The 14,568-nt window shown below is 41.2% G+C and overlaps 1 protein-coding gene across 6 annotated transcripts in view; it reads right to left on the bottom strand.

The window, feature by feature from the left end:
* The window catches only part of lef1 (lymphoid enhancer-binding factor 1), a 59,704-nt gene that overhangs the window by 19,056 nt on the left and 26,080 nt on the right, over nt 1–14,568 (bottom strand). For all 6 annotated transcript variants that reach the window (XM_088302246.1, XM_088302247.1, XM_088302244.1 and 3 more), the window contains exon 4: nt 2,215–2,344. In XM_088302246.1, the coding sequence (XP_088158372.1) occupies nt 2,215–2,344 (130 nt within the window). The remainder of the gene's footprint in view (nt 1–2,214; nt 2,345–14,568) is intronic.

Below are 14,568 nucleotides of genomic sequence, written 5' to 3'. Positions count from 1 at the left end.
CAGCGAGAAGACGGATTCACACTTTAGCAACGTTTTGTTTTAGTTAATAAACATATCAGAGTATTCGAGCTACAATAAAAAGAAAAATTCCAAAAGTGTGTCGTGTAAAGGTTGCTCGAAGAAATACTTTTGCTAAAAATGACAGTTGTGGTGTGTTGAGAACCGACACATTTTAAATTTAAAAAGAGAAAAAAGTTTTCATTTTGTGAATCAAGTTGCATTTTTTCTAATTAGAATTAATGAACATGAATGAAAAAGGTCTTTATAGAGAATAAATTAATACATTTATGACGGAAAAGGCAGTTATGTTTTGTAACTCATGTTATTCACAACTGAATATGATAAAGAATAAATTCAAAATATCACGTGAAAAGTACAATAATAAAATAATGAAAAATTTGAATCATCAAGAGATGTAATGTTATGGACAAAAAGTCAAAATATGGGAAATAGCTGTAATGTTAAAAAAGAACCCCAAGATCACAATTAAATGTAGCATTAAGATATATATTTTTTTTTATTTAAAAAGTTAATGTCTCAAGAAGACATTTGCTAATTCGAAAAAAAAGGCAAATCAGTCCTAAATTTAAACACTTATTATTATTTAAAAAAAAAGAAGAAGACTATCTATGAAATGTTGCAACTTTATTCTGAAAATTTTTTTAAGTGTAAGTGTTATTTTTTCTTCTTCAAAATTTTCATCAGTGTACATCATCTGGCAAATATGATCCTCTACCACATCCATCAACTGTGCACTGCACGAGTTCAAATGCTTTCATTGTCTTTCTGAGAGCTCGCTAGTGCAGGCTCATTTGCATGGGACAGCTGAGAAAGGGCTGATTTCAGCAAGACAAGAAATACACTGTATGAAGTATGCTCCAATTATTGATCCTTGGTGGTATTTTGATGAGCTTAGATTGTGAATTAAATGCACAAGAAATGCAATTTCTAAAGATCTGCCGTATGTGCGGAACGCTGCTCTTCTCTCAGCACTTGTCATCAGATTGCAGCAAAACTTCATCAACTGTACAACTGTGACAACGTACGTTTCTGTTCTGATCCACATAAACTACTTCCTGCTTGTCGAACGCCTCTGAAGCCAGATTCCTCTGACATATGTGGAGCAAGCACAGTTTTCTTTTCACGTCTCATCTGCCTTCATCTCACTTCCACCTTGTTATTTATAGACTCTTCATCATCATCATCGCCAACATCAACGTCTGATCACTCTGCCGCTTTTCAAGTGGAAGAAGAAAGGTGAGGGGGAGAAAAAAGAAGAGACAAAAAGGTGCCGGGGAGCAGATGAAAATAAAACACGACGGAGGCCTCGCCTGCCGAGCGCGCGGCTGCGATGCCGAGCGGCTGTCAGCTCGGCAGGCTTGATGTTGCGACAGAGAGATGCGAGGAGGAGGGAGGGAAAGGGCCAGCGCGACGTCCCACAGGCACCTTCAAATGAGTTTGGAGCACAAACCAAGGTAAAGACGGCTCGGATGTGACAGTTTGGGAGTTTTTCTGACAGCGGACGCCAAAGTACACTGGAGTTTATTTATAGCGTCTTCACCCTTCAGCCTCTCTTTCAACTTGGAAAACGTCAAGGAGTGGAAGATCACTTTTCTGTTAGTTCATTAGTTATTTTGCGCCAAGACATACGAGTTTACTGCAAATCATCTTGTGTTGGTTGGATACTCGGAGAAATATTAGGGGTTTTTTTTGGAAGTTGCAATTTTTTTAGTTATCCAAGGTCCTTTTCCCGTATATTTCTGAACAAAAACAAGCGATCAGTTAAGCTGTATTACTTTGTACAAGAAACAATAACAGATTTATTTTACATAAATGATTTGGTCTTCTATGTTAGGCTTACTCTAATAAAAGCAAGTTAAGAATACTTTCATTAGAGCTGTTAACTTGCTAAACACTGACTTGCAGTCTTTTTTGCATTCACTACGACAGTTTTACAAAATCCTACGAAACAAGTGTGGTGTGAACATAACTCAGTAAGTCATAAATCTGAATTTCTTCTTAAAGCGTTAAGCAATTAAATTTTTTAATTAATTAATCGCAAAAAAATGGATTGTGATAAATCACATTTTTCAACAACTATATTTTTGTGAAGCTTGACTTGTAACAGATAGAAATTAGAAATGAGTAGAAATGTACCCAACTGTGTCAAAAGGATATTCTGCGATGTCAGGAACAGTGGCGCATGCGACGTACCTTGTGGTTTGGTATCCTGAGGGTGATGGCCGGAATGGGACCCCGGGGCGAAGTGCTCGTCGCTGTACGTGATCAGTGGGGTGAGCGGGTGGACGGCGTGGGACGGCTGCACCACGGGAACTTTGTTTGACTGCACAGGAGAAGAGGAAACAATAGATTTGACTATATCCTTATCCCAAGGTGAAAACATGCAAATACATATTACATAATAATAATAATACATCTGATACAAATGATTAGTTTTGAAACATTGAAAACGTGAAATTGGAATTTATGTCTCAGCAAAAGTTGACTGTCCAACACGGGAAAAGGCAAACTTTGTCGCAAGGCCTTTTGACTTGAAAAAAAATGGTCAAATGGGAGTATGGCAGGGAGCGGGATGCAAGAGCGAGGGGTCTTTCAGACAGGAGATCAAAGGTGGTCATTAGCCAGTGAATGAGGGGAGTTCATTACTGAGCAAGAGCCGGGGGACGTTAGAAAGGATGAGAAGGGTGGGGGAGGCTTGGGAAGAGAAGAGAGACGTCTGCAAGCAAGGGTGGAATCAGCAGCCCACACCCCTCCTTCCTAATATCATCGCTGACTCACAGCCTGCCTTCTGACAGCTTAAATAGTCGTGAGCCAAGCCCTGAAAAGTTGTGGCTGGACCCTCCCCTCCCCTCCTCTCCCCTCCTGCGGCTGCCCCATTCTGCAAACAGTGCTTACATGCTTCAACAGCCGTGAACACATGGTAGCGCTTAGACGCACTAAAAGTACACGGCAAAAATGGAACCCAGACCTGCACTGGACCACGCCTTCACCTCCACAGGATGCACATTAGCAAGAAAGTCGTCCTTAAAACTCGATTTTCTCAACTGCAGACGTGCGAGGGAAATATTATAATTGAGTGAAACTGGTACCGTCAGCCCCGATGAGTATAAGATACCTTCAAATTGGCTTATACCGATGCCTGGTATCACTTCTCGCCCACCCCTCATAAAAAAATAATACAATATTGAGGTCCATCTTTCACACACCTGCAACATCACACATTTGTAAGCAATCGTGTTTTATGGCTTTCTAGAGTACACAGGCAAGTCTAAATGTAGAATAGTGCGACCTCAGTGCCGCATATCACGACAGGCCGGGTTACACCGAGGTCAACTAGAAGAGATGCGGCGTGAAATTAAGCACCAAGATGGTCCCCAAATGTTTTATTGTAAGAATCGTTTCCACGGAGCTGAGAGCATATATACCTGCGAAAAGGCTCGGCTTGTATGTGTTGCTGCTCAATGTGTGTTAAAGTAGAGGCTGTTTGAAGGTTTATAATGACCCTAGCATCGATGCTAAGCTCCTTGAACCTAATGTATGCTAGCATAACGCGACTGGACTTTCTTTAGGAAAAATGACACAGCTTGGTTCGACATCAATAAACAATGTTTTGTGTAAAGAACTCGGTGAAAGACTGATAAGGTCTTTTAATTTCCTAAATGTGTTGTCGTATGATGGTCGTGACAGCGAGAAAATGAGAACATTCACTAAAGAACACTTAATTTATTTATTTATTTATTATAAATGTAAAGCAGGTAAGAGTGATAAAATTAATTTCAAAATGTATTTTCCATGGTCTCCATATTGCAGCTATTCTATAGTCGCGCGCAATAAACAAGTGTTCACTGAACAATGAAAAATGCAGCCAAAGGGCCAGAAAATGAAGCAGACCGCGAGGGACCAATAAGGTGACAAGGACTCACACAACATAGAGGGCCCACATGTCAGAGTTCACTAGTTCGCTAATTGTCATTAACGATGCAAGAACGTCATAATCACAATTTGGAAGGTGCTACTATTTGGATTCAAAGTGAACGCTTGCGTTTCAAAACCATTATTAAGTCACGTCACATTTTTTCCATCGACAAACAGGCCAATTAAGCTCCTTTTGACAATTAGTGAAGGAGCTTTTATTTATTCTTCCTGTCACTATACGTCATTTGCAAAGACAAACAAAGACACATTATTTGGACTAAATAATAATTTCCGGTCCCCTTCAATGAAATCGGATCATTTCCCAAGGCACATCTGATGATCTCTCACGGCACAACGGTTGGGAATCACGGTTCTATGCACTATAGTGGTGCCCGTTTGTTTTCCCCGAGGGGAAAAATGAGGAGGCTATTTGAGGGAGGCGTTTATTTGTCTTAAGTAGATGACACCCCGGGCCACTAATTTGGGTCATACAGTCTCTTATGGTATGGCAATAAAGTTCTTTTTAGTTCTTTCTTTGTTTTGGTGGTGCTTTAGTGGTGGAGTGCCAAGGCGACATTCCTAAGTGCTTAGCGGCCGAGGCTAGCCAGCGCTTGCTCGCCCAATCCCGACGCACACACGCACACACACGCAGACACACATAGACTTGGACTCAGGGGTGACTGGAATGTGTGTATTTCCCAGAACCCCTCGCAGACTGGCACAGCCCTCAATCCGTAGACCCCCCACCTTCTGGGAATGTCCCGAGCGGGAACACGATGCTGCTAGCGTGTGGCATCCAGGCTAGGCGACCACATGACGCTGCTGGTGTGCCACACTCATTACTGGGTGGAGAATGGAGCGACTCCTCCCTACACACTGCTTGGAAAATGTTCTCGCCTTTTTCTTTGTGTTGTATAAGCTGCACCAACACGGGATGGGGTGGGTGCAGTCAACCCAGAGGATTTTCAGATTTTCAAGGTCGTGTCAGAGTTGTGTGTAAGGGTACACCACAATGTTGGGGTAGTGTGTGAAATTTTATACTTGAAAGTCACTTCTCCGTTTCGGTTGTGTTGAATGCAATTGCAAGACCCTTGCATGAAAGTTAGCATTTTCCCTGATTTTCACTATGTCACAATTCTATAAAAATGTCACCGACATGGCATGGGGTAACACATTTTCATCTAGGTACAGTGTTGCTTCGAGATACAAGTTTACTTTGGGCCATGATCACGCTCGTACCCCAAAACACTCGCAAATCCGGGCTATAATACGCACACGCATATAAGCTGCCCCCACCAAAAAGCCGCACCAGACTATAAGCCGCAGTTTTCTATGTCGAAAAAAAATGTGTTGTTTACTACATGTACAGAACAATTTTGTACTGTGCATGCTCATAAAGGTAAATAAACAGATTCTTAAAACAATGCCTTTTAACACAGCAACAACTTTGCTAATTAAAACAGAACAGACCCAAGAGAAAAAAAACCATCAAGATTTATTTAACGTATTTTCTGAACTATAGAGCGCCACTACCGGTGAAAGAAAAATCCACAGACAAGCCGCACTGCTATATTCGCCGCATGGTTCAAAATCTAGGGAAAAAAAGTAGCGGCTTATAGTCCGGAAAATACGGTCATTATTCCATTCTGACCAACCGCCAAAAATTCAACCAAAATTGTTGTAATGTTTTTTCTTTTTTCTTTTTTTTTTAATGATTCAAGTAACACAAATAATAAAACAAATGAATCAGTTATGTCACACTGTACCGCTTGAATTTTGTGCCTTCTAGTGTGCAAGCTTTGGCCACATGGGGTAGTATAAGACAGACGATGACGAGATTGTTCACTGAGCCGTTACTAAGAATCCGACTTATTTTCCAGGCAGAACAAGCCCAGCTGCAGCAAGCAGCCCCGCCTCGATGCAGTTGGCCAATCATAAGAATAATAATAATAATCATCCTCAAGTACCGAACTCATATTAGCCATTCTGCATAGGACAAAGGATATCCTGAATGAATGTGAATACTGTTAGATCGACAGTAGACATGTTGTGGCGACACCGTTTGTTTACAATAAGATGCTTACAGGGCTAAATAACATATATGCTAATTAGCAATAGCAATAAACTAGTATGGGATTGAAGTATCGAGATGAGACAGTGGCAGGATGCTTATTGTAAGGACATTTGACAATATAAAGTTTCACACCTGACACTCATTCTCCCATCCTATTTTGTTGAACCCAAATGAAGTTCCACTGAAACCATCCTCAGTCTTACCGAGTCCCTTTCACACCGCTGTGAAGGCAAGGAATTTTTTTCAAGTTTCTGCGGTAGTATCAGAGTCCGGACAATGGCGGAAGGTCAAATTTGACATACACGTTCTCACGATGTCTGACATGGTCACACATTGAATTATTTCATTGGAGGATGATGTGTCGCTGTGTGAAAGCAGTTATCTTAGCTGTGTTCTGTGCAAAAGGCACGGGGGCTGGATTCCTTTGTAATTTTGCAGGAACTCTGTGTGGAAGAAATTTGCTTCCACCTCCGCACAGGTGAGCAAGGTTGTCTGATAATGGTGACAGGGTAATCCCTGAGCGTGGGAATCTCAGACCTCACTTTCGGATGGGGCCAGGCTTATTAGTAGGCCTATTAACCCTAGAGGGGGGTGACCGGTACGTGCCCTCACCAGGGGCTACGCCTGCACCGACATTCGTCGGGCTGTGGGAATAAGATAAGAAGTGGCTGGGTAATTATCTTTTTAGCTGGAGGTCAGTAACATTTGTTCAAACAATCCAGGTTGAAGAGGACAGCGACACCTACAGTGAAAGCAAACGCCAGGCCCACGCAGCACGGAAGCCTGCTTTTGTTACAGCTTGTCAGATGGGATTTCAGTCAGCTTGTTAATAAACGGCCGGCCTATTGTGGTGAAGTCAAGCAAGGAAAACGGTCAGGCCTCTGTGACCAATACACAAATTTATGGATATTTGGGTGCACATTTGCAGCCACAACAGCCAATTGACAAGGAAAGAAGCGAAAAGAAAAAAAGCAGAGCACAATCAGTACAGATGGTTCTCGGCCAATTTGACAACGGAGCTCCACCCATACGACGGCAACATAACTCAAATTTTAGTCTTTCATGAATCTATTCTTTATTCTTGCGCTCCGACAGAATTATTAAAAAAAAAAAATAATAAATAACATTTTGCCACAGAATGCCTCATCATCTTGCCATTTTGTTGAATTCAGCACAAATTTAAGTACGGTAACCCTTTGATGAATGTGGCAAAGCAGCACAAGAAAATAACCAAGACTAATCCTTGTGGAAGCGGGCAGCCCATTTGGGCCCACAATTACTTGACAGTCTTGAGATTTCACTGAATCCTGCACTCATTGCAGACGCCCGATGCTGAATAGAGCCAAAGGATTCCGGAACATAAATGAAATAGAACCTTCTGACACCGGGCACTATCGTTTAACTCGGATGCTTTGATCATTTTGAGGTGTCTTTGGAGGGGACAGTGTTTAAACGCTTCATGAAGATGTTAAAAAAAGCTTGCAGTCGCCTTAGGTCAGAAAATTGCAATGAATTGTCACCAAAATACACATGCGCATCTCTACTCATGCCACTTCAAGCTCTGAAAATACGAAAACAATCGCCATAGTATTTTGGATTTTATCGGCATGAAGCCTTTTTCTTGTTCGCGATAGAAAAAAAGCTTAACGTTGCTTCGTGTTAATTTGCTACAACCAATCATCACCAATACAATTAGTTGGTGACAGTTACTGGCACGCCATTGTCATGTTAAACGATAAAAGATAGTATATTAATGAACTGTAAAAAAAAAAAAAAAAAAAAAATCACGGAATAAATTACCATGTAATGAAATGTTTCTCTTTCACCCTCCTGAAACGTTGTGGGTTCAAATTGACTCGTTTGGAAAAATCTTGGGGAAAATTGATTAAACAGTCTGCTGGTTTGTGTTTTTTTTTTTTCATTTTTGCTTTTTAATATTGAAAGAAAATGGTATTGCATTATGGGATTTTTTTTTTGTGAGCGAGTCACATTAACCCCCGAACGCTAAGCGAACAAAACATGAGCATTAAGCAAATTTTTTCATCTTAATGTACTTGGGTTAGGTCAACGATATACATTATGGTTAATTTGACATTAGTAGGATTGGGTCCAATTTAATTTACTTGGGTTCAATCAACTTAATTTACGTTTTTTCAGCGTTCCACTGTGTATTTATATAAGTTTGCTCTATTAAAACTAACCTAGGTAAATTTCACACCTAGTCTTAGCATGTATATTTTATAAATGTGGGCGGAAAACAAGAGAAAACAGAAAAAAATCACACAGGCCCAGAAAGTACATGACCTCATAGCAGGTGTGGGCAAACTATGGCACGGGGGCCACATGCGGCCCGTTAAACGTTTTAATCCGGCCCGTCGAACTTGAAAAAAAATGTAATGAATAAACCTTGTTAATGTTTTATTTTCTAAATACTCTGGTTTTTCAAAGAAATATATATTGTTGTAATGCTTTTGTTCACGTTCATTTAAAATTAAATATATTTCCGATGAGGTGAGGTTACCAAAACACTCCATCCATCTGCTTCTGTCAAATTTTAGAACCCACTGTGCCCCGCAAATCAAAAAGTTTGCCTACCCCTGCCTCATAGCATAGAAATGTGCTTGCCGTGTGTTATTTCAACGTGAATGAATCCATTAAATGTGAATGTAACCGGGTTTAATGCAAATTGTTCTTGATTTCGTCATGTCCTTATTACAAACATGACATTATTGAATACCAGTTCCATGTGGTAAATTAAATAAAATTAATATCCCTTTTTTTTGTGGAAAAGGCCACTATTTTCCCATCGAAAAAAGGCCCTACAATCAAGCAGCATGGGAATCTGCCATCCACTGCCAACTTCCCAGCTGTTTATGAACCAGCTCACAGGCGCTGCAGGCGCGAGGAGTCCTCATTGCATATAAATTACAGAAGTGGGAAGTGATTATTATAAAAAAAAAATGAAAAAAATAAAAAAATCTCCCCCCTTCTCCACTCAGCAGAAATGGTATAATTGAGTACAAAAGCTGCTCAACGCCGCACAAACGTGTGCGTGGATTCATGCTCGGCAACTATCGCAGGTAGGCTGGAATCTTGCGCTTTCAAAAAAAAAAAAAAAAAAGGATAGAGAAAGGGAATAAAATGAACCATTTCCTTCCCCACCCCGAAAGGAGCCGGTGTGCCAAGTGTGTGGTTGCCCATGCTGCAAAACTCTGGAGCGGCTCCCGCAAGGAGCCGGCTCCTTGCCAGCTTCAGTTCCGCACAATGAATTTCCCTTCAAAAACCACATCTGAGCACTTCTGCTTCTGAAGGGCTGGCCAACACGCGATAGGAACGTCCAAACTCAATGTTTTCCTTGTCAATCCTGGCCGCCTCGCCTCTCTTCTCTCGCGGAAAAATACGAATAGAAAGATCCTTCAACCTATGATTTCTCCTGAATAAAAAAAAGGGGGGACCTTCACTATGGTCGTGGTCGCCCTTCATTGCCACATTCCAGCGGAAAGTACAGTTTGTGGATTTAAAAACATTTTTCTGACTTTACCACTGCGTTAGTGTACGTTTGTGAAATACCCACCTTTATATCGGCCAGGACCGATTTGTGGCGTTTGGAAATAACTAAAGATTGGCGAACACTCAAGAGTGTGTGCCCTCTCACATAGTCATATAAAAGGCTATCGGAAATGGATTGGCTCATGAAATGGTTTAAGTGACAAAATTCAGATATTTTTTTTTTGGCTTTCATGTGGCCCAATTTAAATGTCCCTCATTCCGCAGATCGGGGAAATCAACATATTCTTTCTTTTTAAATATTGCATATTTAGAGTGTTATTTATGTAAATTAATCAAAAAAATAATACAGCATAAGATAACATAATAAAAATACATGTTATAACATGTCTATAAAGGGCCAGTGCTTGTTTTGGCAGGGCCACCACAAAAAAAGGCTTAACGTCTCACCCTGTCATTGTTTAATTCAGCGTTGTTGCTGTCGCATGTTGACACTTTTGTACTGTAGATGTAAACACTGTGATCTAAGCGCCAAATCGGAATGGGTCCCAAAGTGTAATTACAGCATAACCTCCACAGGCTTCCTCTCTGAACTTGGCAAGAAGAAGAGTGTGCTGGGAAAACCACTGCTTGCAAGGTTCCTGCTGTTAAGTTGCAATAAAATGACGCAATGGAGGAAAACCCACGAGAGTCGCTGAGATGAGCACACCCACCTCACGCTAGCCCCTCTGATACAGCTGGGATTCGCTGAATCTACTCGGCTGAACGTTTGCTCGGTCTTTATCGATTATAGTCAATACATGGAAAATGTCAAAAATTCTGCTTTCCACAGATTGGGCACGATTAATCATATCATTTATAGGAATCCATTTCTCATAGTCCAGCCTCTAGAGCTCCATGAGAGAGACAAAAGAGTTGCCAAACATGTCAGGGACAAAATTGTAGACTGTTTCAAAACCATCAGCAAAAAAAGCCCGTGTGGGAAGGTGGCAACTATTATTAACAAGTGGAAAATCAATGAAATGACAGTGAGGTAGCTGCCTCTAAGTACACTGCAGGAACTTGGCAATTGGGGAGGAAGATCGTTGGTGACCCGCTGCGCTGCAATGGACATAAATCTTGCAGTGCCTGCGTAGTCCCTCTATATGAGAAGACACATGTAAGGCTGGCCTTACGTAAGTTTGCCAGTGAACATCTACAGCAGTTGACATTTTCCGGATCCTCGTTGTGGCTAAACGGCACTGGAGGGGGTAGAATCAGAATGTGACTTAATGGGTTACAGCACATGCAATATCATGCATTTATTGGCTTTCTATGAAAATAAAATTCCACACACCTGGCATGTAGCAATTTTGCAGGGATAACAGACTGTGTTCAAGTGTGTTAATATCCGGGGTCCTATAGCTTAAGGCAAGTTTAACTAAAGACTTTGATTCCATTTGAAATTAAACTTAAGACCAAGTTCACCATGTTCGCACTGTCTCGTGTGGTACATAAATGGCGTGCATCTGCCTGCAAGAGTCCGGACTAAAACCACATCACTGTTTTGTTGCTTCCGCTATCGTGATGACACGATGTTGCCGCAAGAGTCACTCGGTAAATTATTTTGAAAGAATATGCATTTAGTTTGACAAACAATTCTACTTTTCATGTGTTAAGGCCTTGGAAAGTGTCAGCTTTTCCCAGAGAAGCCGTGACAACATGATGCAAACTAGAGCATCCTATTCGCCCTTCCTCCACTCCCCTCTTTGAAAACCAGTAGAGACCAACCTGAGGAAGCTTAAATAAATAACCAATTAGCATTTTGTGCAGCGGGTTGAACCCCACCAGCTTGGCGCGTACGGCTAACTAGGGAACCATCTATTGGCAGGGACGGCTCTTTGTCCAGGGGGCTTAATGTAACCAAACCCAATTAATGGAGAAGAAAGCCCCGCCGCAAGCGAGGTGCGGAGGAGCGCCACGAGCCCGGGGGTAATGAGTGGAACAAGCGGAGCTGAGCGTTGGGACCCGAGTGGAGGAGGCTACGAATAACAGGAAAAGCCTGCCCTGGAGACAAATTTACATCTGTGAAGACACCCCCTGATCTCCTGCCTCTCTCTCTCGCTCTCTCTCTCTCTCTCACTCTCTCTCTCTCTCTCTCTGCATTTTAATCATAAATCCTGCACGCTAGTCAAGAGTTGACGCTGAAGGGAAGCGCTGACACTGAAGGCCGAGGCCAGTTGGACGAAAAAAATAAAAGTAGAAAACATATAAAAGGGGATGAAGGATCAAGTCATAGACTCCCAAGTAGTTTGGATTTGCTGTACATTTGAATAACTTTTACAGCTCAAGACGGCCTTTTCTGGGAACCAAATTACTAAAATCCATCATGGGGTAGAATCCAATAAGCAACGCAAAGCAATGAGCTTCAGCATTAGCAGCTGTACATGAGTATTTATCATATAAGCAACAAAAAAGCACCAATAATATTCAGCAGTATGGCTTTTGAGTTTAAAAAGGTGTCAACTTTGGGCAACTTTACATGAACGCGATATCTGCACACGTTGAGCGCAAATGTGTCTTCATTAGAGCTGGCTAAAATACACTGGAGCTCGCACGTCAAAGACGCCTTGACTCCTTCTACTTCATGTGACCATCTGGACGTGTTAGTTGTCAGTGTGGCAAAAATTCTATGACACTGTAGCCGCTGCCTACAGTAGATAGAATGACGGGGTTGGGGCTTCTCTACCAGATTTTAAACAGATTTTTATTGAAGACATTTTATATTAATCATAATCACGTGATTATTTCGATATATATTTATATTTAATCATTGCCCGGCCCAGCTATGTACCGGCTGTAGATGAGAATGGCAACTTGGCATAATAAAAACAAATAAACAAAAACAGCAGCAAGATAAGTCAGCAGCATTACTCAATATTTTCATGTGAAGAGCAACTACACATTAATAATGGGTACTATGTTAGGAATTTATACATATGCAGTAAATACAGGTGCGGATGGCATGAGTCAGAAATACTATATTATGCAATAAAAAGGCAGTAAGAATAGTCAGCAGTACCACAGGTGAAAAAGTCAACTATAGATGAATCGTATAAATGGATAGGTAGAAGCAGATGTGAATATGAACAAAAGGCAGCAAGACCAGCCAGCAGCATCACAACTGCAGGACGATGAATTAATGCTCTTGTTTACAAGACGATGTGCATTGAACAAAAGGCGGCAAGAATAGTCAGCCGCTAATTTTTGTTTGGAACCTATGGCACACTTTTGGTGAAACACGCGGATACAGAATGAGACCACTCTCAAGGAGCTATAGTAGGCGAAAACTCATGAAAAAAACTCAAGCAGTTTTCAGCGCTTCACTCACTAGGCCACACCCCTTCAAGGGACACATACAAACACTAAACAACACCACTAGATGTTGTTGTTGCTGTTGTCTTTCACTTTTTGTGCTTTCAGCTTGGGCACGAAAAGAATTCAAGGTATCGCACTATTATGCAGACATTCATGACAATTGGAAATGAATATGACATAATATGCAACAAAAGGCAGCAAGAATAGTCAACAGCATTACGACATGCTATTTACGTAAAGGATTAATGTATGGACCGCCATAATTGTGCGACGTATGCTCACACATTTCAGGCCCGACCCACAGTTTGAAAAGCCGTGGTGTGTTATAGTAGTGTCAAATGCGGTCACGCTCCATGGCACGCCTTGAATGAGTCTACACGCCAGCACAAAGGCGCTATTAACAGCTGAGTGTCTCCAACAGCACGAGATGGATTACCCATCATCCTCCAGCTGGCAGGAAGCGCGTGCGCTCCGAGCAAACCAATCACGCTTCCATCGCTCTCTCTGCCTGTCTGTGGCACCGATGATCTCAACGAGGAGAATTTGTGTGAAATGTGCCTGCCCCAGATGAAAAAGAGTCAATCCGCTTTCTCAAAACAGTGTTTCCACTCTTAATTTATATATGTCACAGAGCTTCTTAAAGGGGGTGCGGGAAACTTAACTTCGGGGTACACAGATGGAATGGTACGAAAAATCCAACTGTTTCCCAGTGAAGCCAGCTTGAGTTGACAAGACGACTTTAAATTGATCTGTTTCCTGATTCTCATGAGTTTTATTACACTGGTGATGATGCTACGACTAATATAATAAATATATATATAATAAAGTAATATTATTCTTTTCTAATAGACAAAAATACACACAATTAGCTAGACGTCCTGTACAATAAAAATCATGAAATATAAATAAAATTAAATCTAACATGAACTAGCAATTTTATAATTATATATTTTATAATTAACAAATAAATATAAGAAAACGATACCTAGTAAAATAAAAGACAAGTAAAATGTCAAATTAACGACAATCTTTCTTTTAAATATAAATTTTAATGACATAAAAGAGGCTCACTTGAGTGTTCTAAACTTCGGTTTTCATGCAAGTATCATTTAAAAAAAATGTTTTCTCACTGCATTGCTCGAGTGAATCTATCTTGATCAATCAATACATTCATCTAAATCTATTGGCTAATCTACAACCTTTAATTGAGGTGACAAAAATGAAAAGAAAATTTCAAACGACATTTTTTTTTTTTTTGTATATTCGTAGTTCAGTAACCTGCGGAAGTGTGTATGTGCAGATTTTTCTTGGATTTAAAAAAATAATATTATTGTTTTATTATTAGTTTTTGCCCTCGTTGAGCCAGCTCTGGCCCACAGGTCTTAACGTTGTAAACGATGGTAGTGGTGTGGACACTGTTCAAACGCCGTGTGGAAGTTGACCAAGCCTGAGTGTAGTGGGTGGGCACTAGGCAGTGTGTGACGGTCTGGCAGAACCGAGGGCAAACTGCGGGACGTTCACCGTGCGGCGGGGCACGGGCCTTATTATCACAGCGGGGCCCGGTCACATCAAAGGAAGCGCGGAAAAGGCCAAACATTGTACTCGACCAAGTACGCAAGCTCACACGTAAAAACCAAAAGGCGGACCACACACCTAAGGGCACTTATTTGTCTAATAACAGAGACAGAGCACTG

This window comes from Idiotropiscis lumnitzeri, chromosome 8 (genome assembly GCF_059441095.1).
Source record: "Idiotropiscis lumnitzeri isolate Australia: NSW breed Sydney's pygmy pipehorse chromosome 8, RoL_Ilum_1.0, whole genome shotgun sequence".
Taxonomy (NCBI): domain Eukaryota; kingdom Metazoa; phylum Chordata; class Actinopteri; order Syngnathiformes; family Syngnathidae; genus Idiotropiscis; species Idiotropiscis lumnitzeri.
The sequence above is the reverse complement of the archived record's forward strand: the minus strand, read 5'-3'. Positions and strand labels throughout refer to the sequence as shown.